At 44.3% G+C, this 20,384-nt stretch overlaps 1 protein-coding gene across 1 annotated transcript in view; it reads left to right on the top strand.

The window, feature by feature from the left end:
• The window catches only part of LOC146046114 (ribosomal protein S6 kinase alpha-4-like), an 82,998-nt gene that overhangs the window by 15,303 nt on the left and 47,311 nt on the right, over positions 1-20,384 (top strand). Inside the window, exons 3-12 of the mRNA XM_083165306.1 lie at positions 520-738; positions 11,161-11,276; positions 11,387-11,494; positions 12,435-12,515; positions 12,616-12,719; positions 12,837-12,981; positions 13,112-13,273; positions 15,347-15,466; positions 15,738-15,871; positions 17,076-17,169. Of these exons, the coding sequence (XP_083021432.1) occupies positions 520-738; positions 11,161-11,276; positions 11,387-11,494; positions 12,435-12,515; positions 12,616-12,719; positions 12,837-12,981; positions 13,112-13,273; positions 15,347-15,466; positions 15,738-15,871; positions 17,076-17,169 (1,283 nt within the window). The remainder of the gene's footprint in view (positions 1-519; positions 739-11,160; positions 11,277-11,386; positions 11,495-12,434; positions 12,516-12,615; positions 12,720-12,836; positions 12,982-13,111; positions 13,274-15,346; positions 15,467-15,737; positions 15,872-17,075; positions 17,170-20,384) is intronic.

Consider the following 20,384-nt stretch of genomic DNA (forward strand, 5'->3'; position numbering starts at 1 on the left):
TTTCCGAATGCCGACACGGACACTGAAACGTAGCACCGCGTCCCCTTGCATGGCTCGCTGCTCTCGCCATGCTTCGGGCACACTATTTCATTCTCCCACCACACCCTAGTGGATAGTAGGACATGAAATACCGCCTGTCGGCACATGTCAGCTAAAAAAAAAAGTGAAAACCCTATGTCGACCTTTTGACTGTCAACCTTATGCATGTCGACCTAACCCATGTTGACCTTCAGTCATATCGACCTTCCTGCATGTTAACCTAATGCTTGCAGACCTAGTGACTGTATTCCGCCAGGATGCCTGCATTGGCATAGGTAATGCCGGCGTCCAATTTCAGCATCACGGTCTTGGCAGGCAAATCTAGTACTTCACATGATATTACAATGTTGTTCTAATCAACAAAGGAAATCAGAGAAGATAATTATATGAACAAATGATATACTGACTTGACCTTTGATTTGTAGTGAGAGTTGTCCCGCACTTCTGTATTCGTCTGGTAATTGTCTCCTATCCCTGCAGCCTATGGGAAAGTTTTCCTTGTACGGAAGGTAACCGGTCCAGATGCAAAGCGTCTTTATGCTATGAAGGTTCTGCGAAAAGCAGCGCTGGTTCTAAAAGCGAAAACTGCAGAGCACACACGGACTGAACGCACGGTGCTAGAACATGTGAGACAGAGTCCCTTCCTTGTGACTCTTCACTATGCCTTCCAGACAGACTCCAAACTTCACCTTATACTAGGTGGGTAAATATAATGCGGTGCTCAATGTCCACATACTGTTCTAGTCTAAGGTAATTGCACATGCGTGTATCCTTGGTTCACACATGCAAAACACAGAAAGGTGTAGGTCTGTATACACATGCCCCCACTTTCAATTGGAACAGGCCGGACCAAACTGTGGCTCCCCATGTTAAAACTGTGATTGGGCATATTGGGGTGGTTAGTTTCACAGATGGAGAAGCACAGGTTGGCCATGCCTGAACTAGACCGTTACAGAAAGATGAAGGTGCTGATTATGTGTCAGGCCGATCACAAGCTGTGAGTTTTCGCATAAAGAACCTACGTTTAATATACACATTTTCATATCTCTGTCATAATCTGAGTCAGACTGATCTGTGTTTTCGTGGTATTTGTGTCAGTGTGGTAACAATGCATGGACAACATGGCAACTACCCTGACTTGTGGGAGTGTCTGTTCCTACGTTGCTCCTTCACCCACCAAGGGGCTGGTGCAACTGCCACTAATAACAATCGGCTAGATGTATTAACCAGCACTAAGTGCATATGCTGTAATTAAGGCTGGTTACCGGGGGGATTGCATTTTTTTTCATGTATGAACAGCGCACCTACAGTAATGTGCGTTAGGGACAACCCGCCGGGTAACGCTCGACACATCTGTCCCGTTCAGTCCCCCAGCTTCGCCAGTCCAGGGCTAGCGTTGTCCTATACCCACTGCAAGGACAACGCTATCCCTGCTGCTGGCTCTGGTCTGCGCTCGAGATCATGCTTAGTGAGCCGGCCGGGCAGGCAGAGACAGCGCGTCAGTCTGAACTGATGCGCTATCTCCAGGAGGAGACCAAGCTGGAGGGGGATTTACGCTCCTCCGCTTTGGCTGACAAGATGTTAATACATCTTGTCGGTGTCCCTTCCTGCGTCGCGTCGTTAATGAGGTAAAGCAGGAACTATTATAGCGGCGCACTAAGCGCCACTATAATACATCTGCCCCAATGACTGCTACAGCACATCAGGCTTCCATGGCTGCCCGCAAATCCAGCTACTTTCAGTTCATCTCAGAGTTAGTCCCAAAGTGTATACAACCAAGGTTTAGCAATAGCCAAAGTTTGCCTTTGATAACTGCTTATTGACCTCATAGTACATTCTTCCTAAGAAGCTGGCCAGATTATATGAAGTCACGTGCATCTGCAACCCTTAAGGTGCCCACAGACGCATCAATTATCGAATGCGTTTTGTACTTTTTAAGCACAAATTGCATCTTATGTACAATTATTGGATGGTGTTTATGTTACTGGGAGTCCGATATTGTATGTCTAAAAAAGTACGTGCTGCACATACTTTTTAGACTACATCTGAAATTTAACATTACAAACATGGGTTCATCACATGCATCCAAGTGCACATCTCATAGCAAGCTGGAAGAAAAATTGTATAGAACCATTGTACAGTCAAAAACGCTTAGCACAGTACAATTGTAGCGTCTGTGGGCACCTTTAGTTGTCATTTCCAAATGGACTTTGCAGGACAGACTATTTCCATGTCACCTGTGAGCGGGGTTAACCAGAGATGTGAAGGTGTTTGCATTTAGTTACATTTTATATTGAAAATGCCATGTTTGGATTTACTATCAACGGTTCAGAGAATATATTTTCTTATGACTATTATGCTGTGTACACACGGTGCAATATGATTGCTAGCGATATATTGCTAGCAATATATTGCCAGCAATCATATTGCTCAGTGTCTCCTTTTCATCAGCGATGAAAAGGAGACACTGCTACGGGACGGAGGGGGAGTGCAGCAGCAGCAGACGCTGCTGCTGTCACTTTGAAGGGAGGAAGGAGGGAGCAGCGGCACGGGGCTGGGGAGATCAATGCTGATCTCCCCGGCGCTGACCTCCGTGAAGGGAGGAGGGTGGGAGCAGCGGCACTGGGCTGCGCTGACCTCCCAGCACAGTGATTGCTCCAGCGACCAGCAGGGAGTGCACACGGGGGCGCGCAGCTGGCGATTTATCGCCAGCTGCGCTCCAAATCACTGGCAATATGGTCGCTCAGCGACCATATTCCCAGCGATTTTACCTAATATTGCTCCCGTGTGTACACACCATAACACTCCATTCAATTATACTGATAACCCCCATCTCTGTGCTGTCGCGTGGTGTAAGTATACCAACTTTATACTCCTGTACTTTCAGGTGGATGCATCTAATAATGTAGCTAACATAACACACACTTTGGGGTGATTCAGTAAGGCTCGCTAAGCAGAGTAGATACACTGTTTAGCGAGTCCATTGACGCCGAACGGTGGTCCCCGACCATCGGATGATTTCGATCTCATTCGGAAATAAGTCAGTCTATACTGACCTTTATTTCCCTCAGTGTGTCCACAGAAGAGGGGTGGCGGGCGCTGATGTCATGTGATGTCAGCCACTCGCCCAGCCGGCATCGGCCTGCCTTCGCCTTACCCATAAAATGCTGGGCATTCCGGCCCAATGTTCACCCTGTCCATAGAATTTGACGGCAGATAAGAACCACTTGGCCCATCTAGTTTCCCCCCTGAAGAAACCGCCGTTATCGGTTGCGGAGAAACGCGTCAAGGACTGTCACTTTGTGACCCATATCTATCCAGAGCCCTCACTCATTACATCTTGATATCCCTGCGAACGACTGCATCCTCTACAACGCACAGCCGCCACCTACTCAAAGTGTCTGCAAGCCGTTTAACACTGGAGAAGAAGGTCCTGTCACAAACATCAACAGGTCAGTGAGGCTTGCTCCCCGCTCTACCCACAACAGAGGCTCGCCACATACAGCTAGAGCCTGAGCGGGTCGTAGCGAGCTCACCTATTGAAAACCTTTCTTCTGCGGCAAATAAGTATATTCCACATTCACACACAAAGGAACATTGCGGCCAATATATTGTGCAGTCTGTACCTTATGGTGATTAGACACCTATCCAACTATCAGGGTGTACTGCTATTTTCACCAATCAAAGTATTAAAAGTTTTTTGGGCACTGACAAATATTGCCATACACTTACCTTCTAAAAGGAAATTTGGAGGACTATTTTTTTCAATTAATACACACACCCTGGTGCGCACAGGGTTGTGTGTTTAAGAAAATTTGAAATCCCGTTATATATCCTTATAAATTGAGTGATTTGGAGCCGGATATTATTAATTATACCTTGGTCATTTATTGTGACTTTTATATACAATATGAGTTATTTTTAATTGTGTGTATTTTTTATATTTATTTTTATGTGTATTTTTTACAATAAACTGTAATCATTTTTCAAAATTGTGTGGCGCTCTCTAAGCATCTTCTATTAATTTAAATCATTGCTATATCTACTAATTTAGATCATTTATTCTTCTGTCTTTATTGACAATTTCCAGAATTGTCTCTGGGAGCGGCCAATATCTAAATCGACTAGATTTGTTCATTTTTTGGTGTGTATGTATTTGTGTATGTAGGTGTACATATATGTGTACATGTATATGCACTGAGTAGTGGATTTATTGAAAGAGATCGCGCCCGATTATATTCTTTTTATGTTTAAATTGTACTACTGTATTTGCCTCTACCACCTCTGATGGTAGGCTATTCCACTTATCTACTACTCTTTCTGTGAAGTAATTCTTCCTCCGTCTAGTTTCAGTGCATGTCCTCGTGTTCTGTTGCTCCTCTTCCTGTGAAGAATGTCTCCCTCCTGTACCTTGTTAAAACCCTTGATATATTTGAAAGTTTATATCATGTCCCCCTTTCTCTTCTCTGCTCTAAAGTATACATATTAAGATATTTTAGTCCTTCCTGGTACGTTTTGGGATGTAGGCCATGCACCATTTTAGTTGCTCTTCTTTGTACAGTCTCTAATGTATTTATATCCTTCTGGAGATATGGCCTCCAGAACTGAACACAGTACTCTAGGTGAGGTTGTACCAATGACCTATACAGTGGCATTATTGCTTCTTTCTTTCTACTGCTGATACCTCTCCCTATGCAACCAAGCATCTGACTTGCCTTCTTCATTGCTTTGGTACATTGCCTACCTGCTTTTAAGTCCCCTGAAATAGTGACACCTAGATCTCTCTCTTCCTCAGTAGTTTCCATTACAGTGCCATTTATACTATATTTAGTCTTTGGATTTTTGAGACTCAAGTGCATGATTTTGCATTTTTTGGCATTAAACTGTAGTTGCCATGCTCTTGACCATTCCTCTAATCTACCTAGATCATCAATCATTTGTTTTACCCCTCCTGGTGTGTCTACCCTGTTGCATACCTTTGTGTCATCTGCAAAAAGGCACAGTTTACCCTCAATTCCATTTGCAATATCACCAATAAAGATATTAAAAAGCATCGGTCCAAGTACACTTGTACTTGTACGCTCCACTTGTAACCTTTCCCTCCTTTGACTGTACTCCGTTTATTACAACTCTGTTTTCTGTCCTGCAACCACGCTCTTATCCATTCAACTATCTTAGAATCCAAGGTACTTGTGGATTATCACGGCTCCCATCGCATGCCATCGCATGCCATATATAGTGGCATGCGATTTTTGCCGTTTTTTTCTTACAAAATCGTATGCGATCACATGCGTTTTTTAACAGAAAAGCATCCAAATGCATTGAAATTAGTATCAAACATGTTCAATGGCCCCCAAATGTCATTTTTGAGGCTGTACCACCCCCACTATCAACGCAAACCCGAAGTGTGGCGAGCGCAGTGGGCCCGCGAGGGGCAGCGGTACGCGTCGTACAACCTTTTCATACCCCCACTATCCACGTCGGCGTGGAGTTGAGAATAGAAAGTGTGGCGAGAGCAGCGAGCCACCGAGCCCGAAGCGTGGTGAGCGCAGCGGACACCTGTGAAGCCCGCGAGGGGACGCGTATACCTGTGAAGGTATCAGTGTCCCCTCGCGGGGCTCGGTGGCTCGCTGCGCTCGCCACACTTTCTATTCTCAACTCCACACCGATGTGGATGCGATGCGATTTTTTTACTTTGCGATGGCCATCGTGGGAGCCGTGATACTCCACAAGTACCGAATCCAATACCAAGCTTTCAAGTTTATTTAACAGTCTGCAATGTGGGACAGTGTCAAAAGCTTTACTAAAGTCTAAATAAGCTACATCTACAGCCCCACCTTGATCTATTACTTTAGTCACCCAGTCTAAAAAGTCAATAAGATTTGTTTGACATGCTCTTCCCCCAGTAAACCCATGCTGTTTTGGATCCTGGAAATTGCTGGTTTTGAGATATTCTACAACTCTTTGTTTTAAGAGTGTTTCCATCAATTTCCCTACTACTGATGTAAGGCTCACTGGTCAATAGTTGCTTACCTCTTCCTTGCTTCCACTTTTGTGCAGTGGGACTACATTCGCTGTTTTCCAGTCCTCTGGGATTACTCCAGTAGCTAGTGAGTGACTGGTTGAATAATTCTGTTATTGGTTTTACCAGCTCCCCTTTAAGCTCTTTTAGTATCCTTGGATGTATCCCATCTGGCCCCATTGATTTATCCACTTTCAGTTTTGAGAGTTCTGTGAGGACTTTCTCCTCTGTAAATTTACTTGTCTCTGCCTTAGTTTTCTGACTATACTTGCAACTTAACTGTGGCCCCTTCCACTCTCTTTCAGCAGTGAATACTGAGAAGAAATAATTATTATTTTATCTGCTATTACATTGTCCCTCTCAAGAAAACTTCCACTCTGTCTTTAGTCTAATTATTCCACTTTTTGTTTTTCTCCTTTCACTTATATATCTAAAAAAAGTTTTCCCCCCTTTACCCACTAATTGGGCCATTTTCTCTTCAGCCTGTGCTTTTGCACACCCGATTACCTTCTTAGCCTCCTTCTGTCTAACAAGATACACCTCTTTGTCCTCATTCTTTTGCGTCTGCTTAAATTTCTTAAAGGCCAACTTTTTTGCTTTCACAATACTTGCTACTTCTTTTGCAAACCACAATGGCTTCCTTTTTCTTGTGTTTTTCCTAACTCTTTTGACACAAAGAAGGGTATTTTGGTTCACTCTTTCTGACAAAATCCTTCTTAGATGGACAAAACCATGTGCACTGCAGGGGGGCAGATGTAAAATGTTCAGAGAGAATTAGATTTGGGTGAGTTATTTTGTTTCTGTACAGGGAAAATACTGACTGCTTTATTTTTACACTGCAATATAGATCTCACTTTGAAGTAAAACCCCACCCAAATCTAACTCTCTCTGCACAAGTAACATCTGCCCCACCTGCAGTGCACATGGTTTTGTCCATCTAAGAAGGATTTTGTCAGAAAGGGTGAACCAAAATAACCCCCAAAGTTCTGTTGCTTTTAGAATTGCACTTTTTAATTTTTCCCATTTATCCTGCACTCCTTCCAAGTTCCTCCACTCTGCCAAAGAATCCCTTACAGAGTTTCCCATCTCTACAAAATCAGCCTTCCTAAAATCTAACACCTTTTGTTTTTTTGTGTGCGATGAGTCAGTCTCTGTCGTTATTTTGAACCATACTGCTTGATGGTCACTGGATCCCAGATTTTCACCCACATTTATGTCAGATATTCTGTCACCATTTGTAAGTATTAAGTCTAATATTGCATCCTTACGAGTGGGCTCCCTCACCAATTGCTGGAGGGATGCTCCTCGCAAGGAATTCAGCATGTCCCTACTTCTGGAGGAACTTGCAACAGGCAGCTTCCCGTTTACATCAGGTAGATTAAAGTCTCCCATGATTATCACCTCTCCTTTTAATGCCATATTATTGATGTCCTGCAATAGGCTCTTGTCTAGTTCCTCTTCCTGACCTGGTGGTCTATAGATCACCCCTATACGAAGAATCGCCTTCTCCCCTGTTTCTATGGTCACCCAAAGGGCCTCAGTTTTTTCTTCAATACTTTGTATTAAGGTAGTCTTTATATATTTTTTCACATATATTGCAACCCCTTCTCCAATTTTTCCCATTCTGTCCTTCCTAAATAAAGTATATCCTGGTATAGCTATGTCCCAGTCATGATTTTTATTGCACCATGTCTCTAATAGCCACAATATCCAGTTCATCCCTTGTCATTATTGCAATTAGTTCTTGGATTTTATTTCCTAAGCTCCTAGCATTTGCACACATAGCTCTTAAAGTAGTGTTTGTGCTTCTCTTGCTGCTAGCTATGTTCATATTTCTGCCTATATCTATTCGGTTTTGATTGGCATCATCTTTTGTTGCAGTGGATAGGCTTCCTGTTCCATTTTCCTGCAGAGACAATACCTCTAGGTCAGGGGGGGGGGGGGGGGCAGATTTCTTCATTCTTATTTGGTTCACTGCCCCCCTCTGCTAGTTTAAATAGTTGCTTATGAAGCTTCCAAACTTCTCACTTAATATTCTCATTCCCCTTGAAGATGGGTGCAGGCCATCACTTTTATATAAGGCTCTGTCATGCCAGGTAGCTTGACTTTGACCTAAATATCCAAATCTCTCCTCATTGCACCAGTTCCTTAGCCAAACAGCTTGCCGAAGCCGTTCGCTCCCGGTGTCTGTACATGCACAAATACAGGCATGCGCAGACCCCCCCACCATTGGAGTGGGGCCTCAATTCAACCCTAACTCAACATTAATCACCCACTTTTGTCTAGTGTGTGTGTTATCTCCCGGGACACATGCTTCCATTTACACTGCACCACTAAAGGAAGCAATTGTCAGACCTCTCAGCTGAATGAAGTGAATGTGTTTAGTGTGAGTGAAGAGTTTGTAAATTTCTAGCTAAGCATTATACCTGTTCCCAGTGAGACCGATGGTGTCTGTACCCAGGGCCAGCAACAGAAATCTTGGATCCCCATAAACTGCTATCCCCCTTCCATGCTGGAACATAAACTGGATGCACTCCCTCACAGTCTGGGTGGCTGGTTTGGTGGCTTTTATCTAGGTTTTTAGTAACCTTCTCCTTGTCAGCACTTGAAGCCTACTGAATACATGAGGCAAAAATCATTATCATGTTACATTGACCCAGTTTCCTTTAGAAATGAAGTGGTTAAATTATTGGGGGTGAGATCAGTGCAGGATTTATATAACATACAGGGTAGATGACGCCAAGTATATAAATGTGTGCATTGGTGATCCCTGGGTTCTCTTATTGAACTTGATTTACATCTAGCAATGAGTCAGGAGAGATCGGCAGAAGATCCCTAGGTCATGTAAGCCTGATGTTGGGAATGTTGTTAGTAAACATATTAGCAAAACCATGGCTACCTCAGCCTCTCTCCAAGATTCCCTTTCTGTGGATCATCAAAGATGAAACAGACTGTTTCTAGTAAACTGGGTTATTCAAGATCTCATTAATAAAGAATGGGAACAGATGGACAAATGCCAGTTTAATCGTAAGAGACTTAACCATGTGTATGCCTTCAGGATGAGACGATATTAAGTGGTGATCTATGCTTATGTGTGATGCAGTTTGCCGACATACAGAACTGTGCCACTAGATGTTGGAGGATCATACAGATTGGAAAATGAATAAAATGCTTTAGATGGGAATTATATTAAAGATGGGATGTTGCTATGGGCAACCAATCAGATTATATCTATTATCTTCCAGAAGGTTCTCAGTAAATAAGTAGATTCTGATTGTTTGCTATGAGCAACATGGCCTCTCCAATAGAACTCCCATCTTCGTAAATAAACCCCTTCATGTTTCCTCTGGAAAGGTACTTTAAATCTTGTGTCTATGGCGTCTGTCTCCTGGGTGACTGGAGTCTAGGCCGGTATTCTTCATAAAGATACGCAGCCGAAAATAAATTGGCAATATTTACTATCTATTACTACCACCCGCAGCTAGGGGGCCACGTGCAGATCCCTGCATTATGGTGATGTATAAAGCAATTGATTTTCTTTATGAAGCTTTGATGAATAAAACAAAATCTCAAGTGCTTTCTGTCAATAGTCCCTATTGACTTTATTCTCTCTATAAGCGTAGCTTGTTAGCTTTCTCAGCATCATTTAAACTGTACTACTTGTTTTTTCATTTTTGTTTTTAAACGCAAAAAACGCTGCAGTGATATAGACTATTCTAGCATGTTTGCTGACTGCTGATGGGGAAAATCGCTGGGTTAAAAAACACTCTTTGACCGTTTTTCGCCCATCTTAGTGATTATACTGGTGATGGATGACTTTCCATAGCAGGCTGCTATGGAAGCAGTCCACTCCGTCACTTATCTGGTGGTAAGAGTGGAAGTTAGGAGCGGCCGGGCCAGCGATGATGCGGGAGCACACATCCGCAATCACCGCTGATCGCTGCTCCGTACACACTGGGTGGCTTTCGAGCTTAAATAATATAAGCTTTAATGATATGAGCTTATATAAGCAAAATCGAATCGAACTTTAATGGAATCCAATGTATTTCATCCCGATTTGAACCCGATGTGCGGCCCCGCAGCATCGAAATCAAATAGAAAAATAGACTGTGCAGACAAGACCATATAGTACATGTCTGTATTTATATAGGGTGATATTCGATCATGGGCGCTATTTCCGACAGGGAAATAGCGTCCACCGCCTATTCAATGCTGCCGGTTCTGACAGCATTGAAGGTGGATTTCGACAAAACAGATCTGACTTTAAAGCCAGTCGGATCTGTTTTAACGGAAACAGCCGGGGATTGTCGAATTCACATCCGTTTCTCAACAATCCATGGCCGTTTTCGCAGACACGCCCCCTTTTCGCCTCTTGACAAGCGGAATGTTGTATTCTGCCTGTCGGGTTGCAGGTGAGGTGGACGATAAAGGACCGGGATTCCGACTGTCAGGATGTTCCGACAGTTGGAATCCCACATAGAATACCACCCATAACCTAAATCAAATGTGTACATGGCGATGTGAGTTTCTATCCCAATCGAGAAGGATTGAATAGAAAGTACATTGCTCCATGTGTACACCCTTATGATGTACTGTTTATGCTTTTTCAGAAAACAAATAGATTTTTGAAAGAAAAAACAATATTGATTTGTTATCGACAGAAACTTCCATTTCATTTAATGAAAACTACAAAGACTTCTTTACGTTAAGCTACAAGGGTGTGGTACAGGGTTCCGACAGTCGGGATCCAGACATCATTAGCCCGACGTCGGGATCCTGACTGCCCGGACTCAGACAGCGTGGCAAGCACAACAAAGCCCCTTGCGGGCACGGTGGCTCGCTACGCTCACCACCTATTCTATTCTCCCTCTATGGGGGTCGTCAGGAACCCGTGCGTCTGTATTTTAACAGTCGAGATCCCAACGTCGGGTAAATGACTGTCTGGATCCCGACTGTTAAGAACCCCATCCAGCACCCAAGCCACAATTATCGTGTTCTTTTTAAGATATTTTTCATTGCAGCAATCTTGTGACTTTATGGTGTAAAAACAATCTATTAACCATTGTTACCTTATCTTCTTCCTACTTGTATCCCACTAGACTATGTTAGTGGCGGAGAGCTTTTCACTCATCTCTATCAGCGGGATAACTTTTCAGAAGATGCTGTACGGTTTTATTCTGGAGAGGTCATTCTGGCTCTGGAGCACCTGCACAAGGTAAGGCTGGGCCACTGTGGTTTATGCAGGAAACCCCGTTCACAGTCCTTGTTAATATTTCCTTATGTATTATGCTCTACTCAATGGTTGCTCACACCTCTCTTCTTCAGTTGGGCATTGTATATCGTGACATTAAGCTTGAGAACATCTTATTGGACAGTGATGGTCATGTGGTGCTGACAGACTTCGGCCTGAGCAAAGAGTTTATGGCAGAAGAGGTGAGCTGTGCACACTTGAGAGATATTTCTGTGGTCTCCAAGCAGTTATCATTTTTATGGATTTGTAGTAATCAGTGTAAAATTTTTATAGATATTGGACGGGATGTAATGCTGCACGGGTCCGGCCACAGTGTGGGATTCCGGAGGAACTCTGACTTTTTATTAATGGGGCAATCACTTACAAGGCAAAACCATCCCTAGGAAGTGATTGCTTCTTTAAAAATCCATCCGAGTTTGGCTGGCATCCCACAGTGGGTATCCGGACTGATCATAGAATGACTCAAGATAGACAGTCATATGGTCGACCACTAATGGTCGACATGGTCGAAAGGTTGACAGACAATAGATCGACAGGGTCAAAAGGTCTACATGCATTTTTTTTTTTTACTAAATTTTCAGCCAACATGTGTCAGACAGGTGGTATTTCATGCTCTACCATCTAGTAGGGCATGGAGGGTGAATAAAATAGAGCCCGAAGCATGGCCAGCGCAGCGGCACACTTAGACAGTGTCCTTGTCCAGACACCCTAAAAACATTAAAAACTCATGTCGACCCTTTTCCATGTTAACCTTTTGGATGTCGACCTTTGGACCCAGTTGACCTTTTTAATGTCGATCTTTTCAAAGTCGACCTTTAGACCCTGTCGGCCATTAGTGGTAGACCATATGATTGTAGGCCTAGACGCTGTAGATGTTTTATACCATAACCCCCGCAGTGCTGTTGAACTCGGGCAGCATTACATTCTGCACATTTTATGAGAACGCTTATATACAAAACCGTTTCCAAAGTACATTAAGATATAATTATATATAAAATAAGCAGCATTGTATTACCTTCTTCATTGACAGTACAAGCTTTAGTTTGTTATTTTTATGTTTTTTTATATATTTGTTTTGTTTGTATTACATTTACTGATTGTCCGCTCGTCTATGTCCTGCAGTGTGAGCGCACATATTCTTTCTGTGGCACAACTGAATATATGGCACCAGAAATAATACGAGGGCAGGGAGGTCATGGCAAAGTGAGTGAGCTGACCTGAGCATTCTTGCCATTTTGCTTAGATTTATGTATTTGTATGAAATAATCATCTTTTGTTCCGTGGGGATTTTTTTTTAATGCAGTCTGTGGATTGGTGGAGTTTGGGAATCCTCATTTATGAACTGCTGACAGGAGCTTCCCCGTTCACGCTGGAGGGAGAGAAGAACACACAGAGTGAGGTTTCCAGGTGAGGGGATACAAAATAACTAAAATGATTAATAATAGAAAAATGTCATGTAGAAGATATCACAGTCTGTAGAAAGGTACAAATGTTGACTAAAGCTGAGAACCATTTTTGCCGCAGGCGGATCTTGAAGATGGAGCCCTCATATTCTTCCTCTTTAAGTTTGGAGGCTCGAGATCTTCTCCAAAAGCTACTGCGCAAGGATCCAAAGAAACGGCTCGGAGCCGAAGGTGCTTCCCAAATAAAGGATCATCATTTCTATAGGGTAAAGCACTACCAGGCTGTGGTTCACAGGGTCTGGAATACAGTGATCACTCTGAAAGAAGTTTCCTTCTTGCTTCCCATGCCGGCTTGGATGGCTTGTAACCTCACTTTTACATTTGTCTCTAATGCAGGGCCTGGACTGGGATTCTATGGCTCTCCGAAAAGTCACTCCTCCATTCCGTCCCTCCATCCGCAGTGAAACAGATGTCAGTAACTTCTCAGATGAATTCACCAGTCTCGATCCTGTGTACTCGCCAGCTGCAACCCCACCTTCTGGTGCTCGTATATTCCAGGTCTTGCCCCACTCTAATTCAAAGTGCTTCATCTTTCATTACTGTGAAATGTGTGCCATAATATTTCTTTCCACACGTAGTCTCCACCAGTAAGCCTGCTTCATCATTTAAGTGTAATGGAGGATAGCAATTGGGGGCTCGATCAATATTCATAAAAAGCAGTTAATTCTAATGGACATAGCTATAATGGGTATTATTATTATTTATTAACAGTTTATTAGGTACTTGTGAGTTATCTGGACGCCCGATTTTTTGATTGTATGCCTTAAGTTAAGGCATACAATCAGATGCGATGCGATGCGATATCGCATCGCATCGCATCGCATGCGACCATCGGATGCGATGACCCGATTTTTCCATAGGAATCAATGTTAAAATGATTCCTATGGAAAAAGGGGTCCTTTTCATACCCCTACTATCCAAGTGGGCATGGAGTTGGATATAAACCTGTGGCGAGCGTAGCGAGCCACCGAGCCCGAAGCGTGGCGAGCGAAGCGAGCCCCGCGAGGGGACGGTATTCCGTGTCCCCTCGCGGGGCTCGCTACGCTCGCCACGCTTCGGGCTCGGTGCCTCGCTACGCTCGCCACAGGTTTATATCCAACTCCATGCCCACTTGGATAGTAGGGGTATGAAAAGGACCCCTTTTTCCCATTGAATTCCATGTTAAAATGGACTCAGTCCATTTTAACATTGATTCCTATGGAAAAATCGGGTCATCGCATCGCATCGCATCGCATCCGATGGTCGCATGCGATGCGATGCGATGTGCCCGATCCGACCCGATTTTGAAATCGGGCGTCCGGATAACTCACAAGTACCGTTTATTATATAGCGCACACATATTCCGCAGCGCTTTACAGAGGATATTTGAGCACTCACATCAGTCCCTGCCCCAGTGGAGCTTACAATCTATATTCCCTACCACATGTACACACACACAGACATTCTAGGGTTAATTTTGTTAGGAGCCAAATAACCTACCAGTATATTTTTGGGGAGAATATACAAACTCCACACAGTTAGAACCATGGTGGGAATCGAACCCATGACCTCAGCGCTGTGAGGCAGTAATGCTAACCATTACACCATCCGTACTGCCCCAGGACAGGAAACACTGCACACCCTGTACTTATTCACAATAGTTACCACAGAGTTGGCTCACCAGATATCATTGGGAACAAGGCGTGGGTGCAATGTTTCCTGGAAATATGCATAGTACAGTACATAATTGTATCCCAAAGAACACTTATTCCACTTACAAAATGAGTGTCTCCACCATGTGTAGGTAATCGGTAATATACCACAGTGTTACTTTCATTATACTCAGGGGCTGACAGGCGTGTTATGAGCTGCCGACAGGCAGGTTTCCGATTGTCATAAGACAGATGTCAGAATCCTGACTACCAGTACTCCGACAGGGGAGCAAGCTCTGCAAAGCCCCTTGCAGGCTTGGTGGCTCGCTGTGCTTGCCACAGGTTCTATTCTCCCTCTATGGGGGTTGTGGTCCTCACGAGGGAGAATAGGCCCTGTGCCTCGGGATCCCAACTGTTGGTCTTTTAACAGTTGGGATTCCAACTATCGGGAGGCCATCCAGCATCGGATGGCCTCCCGATTCACATAGGATGAACACATCCCGATTCCATCGGATTCACATAGGATGAACACGAGTGGACTCTGCAGGCATATCTTGCATGTTGTCACACTGTGCATGCTCTGGAGCCAAGTGTTAGCAAGTTGTAGAGTTCCTGTGCAACCCAGCCACATCTCTTCTCCAGCTGGAGGCACGTTCACATGTGGTAAAGGGGCATTCTTACACAGTTCAAGGAGTTGTAGTCCGTGTGCAATAGCTATGATAGAAAGCACAGGGCGGGTCCGGCTGTAGATATGTGTTCAGCACTGCATGGGCACTCAATTCCCGGAACACAATGCAAGAATGCATATTACATTAGGATTGCAATGCTTTTATATAGAACAGATGGACGTCCTGCATATATCAGGGTGTTCTTGAATGATATAATGCTGTAGTTCCTCAACGTGACCTGCGTCTTGTGTATTTGTTTCCCTTTGGCTCAGGGTTACTCCTTTGTGGCTCCCTCTGTACTATTTGGTGTGAATGCTGTAATGACAGATATGGGTGCACCATCTGCTGACAAACCTGCAAGCCCCACACTGGTTCTAAGCGCTGCTATGAAGGTAGAGTAACAAATCCATACAATAATGTGATATTACTATTAGGGGGAAATTTACTAAGATCCATTTCACATGGGATGTTGATATTATCTATTACCTCCAACAAGATAATCAATAATATCTTATTGGTTGCCCATAGCAACATCCCATCGGAAATAGAACTCTCTTCTCAGTAAATTTCCCCCTTAGTTCCCAGTACCCGGCTGTACATGATTTGTATCTCACCTAGTTCCTGTGGCTTCTCTGTATATCATTCTGTTGGTGTCACCCCCAGGACTCGCCGTTCTTCCAGCAGTATGAGATGGATCTGCAGGAGCCAGCTCTGGGCTCCGGGAGTTTCTCTGTGTGCAGGAAATGCCGGCATCGGCAAACCAAGAAGGAATACTCTGTGAAGATCCTGAGTAAGCGGTAAGCGGAGCCTCCTGTACACATACCGGCAGCACATTTCCTTCTGTCTGAATTCATAGACTACATATAATGCTGTTATATTTCCACACATGGGCAAGCTCTGACATAGAAAATGCAATACAAAGTAGCTAGGGTACTGAGATATGATTCCCTCTCCATGCTGTAATGAGGACCATAGTGGTGCTGATATAATTAGCATATACTGTAATAGGAGTGAGTTATAGTTGTTGAATCATTATGCGTAAATATAGTACAAAACTATAATAAGACTGTTTACAACGGGATAAACACCTGAGCGATGTCTGTCTGATCTGTCGTGCGACCAATCATGTGCACATTGTGAGGAATGTTGTTACGATGCGTGATCCTGCGGGTCAAGAGGCCGGCCCACAGATCATACATGCTGCAAGTATGATCTGTCGGTTTTCACTGTGATCATAAGCAGATTGTTTGTGCTTCTTAAAGCACATATGACCGCTCGTTCTATCGCACTTATGACCTACATACAACCAGGTCATTAAGATGTATGGCCACGTTAAGAAACAAAACACGGACACCATGTTATATGGTAGCATGTATTAGGAGACGCAACTAGTCCTATTAAAATTGCACTACATATTGGCATTTAATACTATGTGGTACCAGTTTTTTTCTAACATGTTGTTTATCATATTGTTTAGTCGTAACATTGTTTTGTGATAAATGGATTAATACATATGCAAATCCTATCCATTTAATCAGGGTGTGTACACCCACAGCGATAGTTAACGCACCCTACACAGCGGGGACGGGGGGTGCCGGGCAGCCTCATTACCATATGGGAACGCCCAGCATTTCATGGGCGTTCCCATTGGCCGTGACGTTAGGGGCGGGCAGCTGACATCACCGATGTCAGCTGCCCGCCCTTTCCTTGCACAGGGCGCCCGCAGTTTACAGACACCATATAGGTGTCTCTGAACTGCCAGCATTGGAGAAATCATTCGATGGTCACAGACTATCGAATGATTTCACCCCGCATGTGAATGGATGATTATGTAATCATCCATTCGCAGGCGTGCAGGGGGTTGTACGTACGAGGGGGGTGTTAAGTGCTGTCTTCTTAAATGTATTTGCCTGAGGCAACTCTGAGGTTAACGTTCATGTGCTTCACAATTGCTCCATACTTTGGCTCAGCTAGTAGGTCACATGATCTTCTTTTTCTCAGGATGGAGGCAAACACTCAGCGAGAAGTGGCTGCATTGAAGTTATGTCAAGGACACCCCAACATTGTGACTCTCCATGATGTCCTACATGACCAGGTCTGCCTTCTCTAAAATGTTCCTTGTCCACATTATTGATCCCATATGTTAGGTCTCTATTGGAGACTCTCTTACATCTTGGGGGCTCCTTATAACAACCATGTCTCCTTCATCCACTGGAGATTACACCAGGATGTAGATGGCTGATGAGTGAAGCCTGGTACGTCTAAGAATTTAATGTGGTTTCTCCTCTGTAACTTACCTGACTGATGGTGCTGGGTGTATGTTTTAGGCTGTTGTGAAGGCTAGAATTTTTTTTTCTAATTTCTTCTTATTGCCAGTTGAGCTCTACTTTTAAAATATTGGTGCCATTAATTTAAACTTCTGAGTCACAGAAGGAAAAATGCTGGGAGGTGGCACATGGCACCAGAAGATTGGGAGCCATTGCTCCAGAGGCTGCTCTAGAGGATTCCTATTGCATGTGGATCCCCCATGGTTCCCAACCTGCCTGTCAGCCAGAGAAGGGGGAGGCAAAGTTTTTTTTCTTCCACCTAGGCATGTGTCTGCATGGCTGCCTTCTTGCAGCACCAGAGCTCCCCTCGTTTATGAGGTCTATACACATTAGCAGCGCATCTCCTCATCTCTTGTCCAGGGCCTGTGACTTGCACTGGGGAGCGTTTGGGGAGACTGAAGCCTTTACCTGTTATGTTTCCTGGAGTGGCACCTCTTGTCAATATATACTTTTACTGCTTTTTTCCCCCCTTGTTATAACTGTCTCCTGTTAATTCTGTATAATTGCTGGAGATCCTGCTTGTGTATGTCCTCTGACCCCTACCTATTCACAACATGGCAGGGAAGGGTTTTGCAGCTGAACTGCTTTTCAAAAGGTATTGACTTGCAAACCTTTAATAAAAAATAAATAATCCTGGGGTGTGGCCACGGCAGCGCAGGTGTGAGTGTGAGGGAGGATGTCCGGTCTCTCCAGCATCTCCAGCAAAAACCGCTAACCTCCCCACGCCGCTCCCCATGTGCACCTGAGAATGACGGGCTGCTGCATGCTGATCAGACGACGGGAGATGTCCTTGCCACCTGCCAAGCAGCCCCACTGAATGTGCAGTGTCGGAGGAACTGTGTCTGCAACAGCCTTCTCATCCCCATGTCTATTGCACGGCTGCTGGCCATCGCTGTCTGAACGTTCCCCTTCCTTACTGCTGATTGATGGTCTGTCTACAGGCAGTGAGAGGAGCAGGTCTGAACGTTCCCCTGCCCTCCTCTATCCCCTTCCTTACTGCTGATTGATGGTCTGTCTACAGGCAGTGAGAGGAGCAGGTCTGAACGTTCCCCTGCCCTCCTCTATCCCCTTCCTTACTGCTGATTGATGGTCTGTCTACAGGCAGTGAGAGGAGCAGGGAGGATTGTGATTGCAAATTAACAGCCACGCTAGCTGTGTTACGTGCAGGGGCTGTCTGAATCCCCCTTCAAGTGTGCTTCGGCTGGATACTTTGTGCCCAAACGTCCCCCCGGCGCACCCCCCAACCCTCTCTTTTGCTATTAGCTGGCAGCTCACCTGTTAATCATGGAAAGTAGTAAGGAGGACAGTGAATGAAGCAACAAGGCTGTGGGGGTCAATCCTTTTTCCTGGCCGAATGCCAGTGATTTATAGCTGCCTCCTGTATAAGGGTCAGCAAGGACTGAGTGCTGTATCATCCAGGATCTCCACAAACTAAAACTGCAGGTAAGCCCACACACACTGCTTTACTGTTTAAGGAACTACTAGCCCTGTGATGGGCAAGTGTGATCTGTTGCTCTGGGTGATATCCTCTGGACTATCTCTGTTGTGGAAGGCTCTTTGCCTGAATTGATTTTCCAAGTATCAATTGGTCTAAATCCTATAAAGGAGCAGTTGCATGAATAAGGCACAGTTAAAGTGTGTGTGGTGAAGAGCAGTTCAGTTCAGTACAGATTTTTTGCTTGGGGACAGAGTGGATACAATTAACTCCTAGCTTGAATTACTCTCTGGAGTATTTCATCCAGGGAAACTGGAATCCTGCTAAAAGAGTTATTCTGGTGTGTGGAGAGTTAACCTTAAACGGCGCTAAAAATACCATTGTGGTTAATGAGTCCTCAGGTAGCACCTTATCAGAATAGTCCACTGCACTGAAGTGAAATTGAGCAGGAGCATAATACCTTCTTCCTATTATTTACCATTGTAGTAGAAGTCAATGAAGTACAGCTCTGGGTAAAATGGGCCAAAATACAGCAGCTGCGCAACTGGAAAATTATGCTTGTTCCCAGTCACATGTGGGGAATGCGTCACAGACTAATACTCCCCAGACGACCCCTGCAAAGGGGAGTGCTAGCATGCAGCAAAGTGAGGTCACACTACAACAAGAATTAGATGTGGTAAAAACATGCGAGACTCGTTTGTCTGATCAGATTAACAAAGTTCAAGCGGACATAATGTTGCTGAGGGATGACACTCAGAAATTGCGAGTACGAGTGTCAGAGGTGGAAAACCGTGTCTCGGTGATTGAGGACACAGTGGGTCCACTTCAGCTGCAAGTTAAATCTATGTCTGGAAAAATCTCAGATATGCAACATAAAACGTCCGATATGGAAGGGAGGATGCGTCGCAATAATATCCGCTTTATCGGGTTCACAGAACGGAGAGGAGCTCCCCAGAGAAATTTCTCTAAGAATGGCTAAAGCTTTGGAAATGAAGCCTTCTCCCCTTTCTTTACAGTTGAGAGGGCGCATCGTGTTCCAACAAGACCCAAATTGCAAAAGTCCTACATTATAAAGATCGGGACAATATTCTGAGGTTGGCACGGGATAAGATGGATTTTAGCCATAATGGTAGTAAAATCACGGTTTTCCCTGACTTTCCTATTGAGGTTCAGAAAGAAAGAGCCAAATTCAGAGACATAAAAGCAAGGCTAAGAGAGCTGAACCTCAAATATTCTATGTTGTACCCTTCTAAACTTAGAATTGTGGTAAATGGAGAGGCTACGTTTTTTTGTTTTGTTTTTCTCCCCAGGGGATGCAGCGGTCTGGCTTGACAAAACCTATCAAGACAGGCAGCAGCTAGCTGCAATATAATGGATGTGGGTATAAGGTGTACAGTAATACCTTTACTAGGAGGACATATGGGTTTTATGTTATGGGGTGTATAAGGGGTGGGTAGGGAGGGGTACTGCTGGCATATAAAAATCCTGTATTGCCGGTAAGATGCTGGAGAGCCGGCCGTGCTTATTTTCTTTGTGGCCGATAGTTAT

The sequence above is a fragment of the Crinia signifera genome, chromosome 11 (genome assembly GCF_055691185.1).
Source record: "Crinia signifera chromosome 11, ASM5569118v1, whole genome shotgun sequence".
Lineage (NCBI taxonomy): Eukaryota > Metazoa > Chordata > Amphibia > Anura > Myobatrachidae > Crinia > Crinia signifera.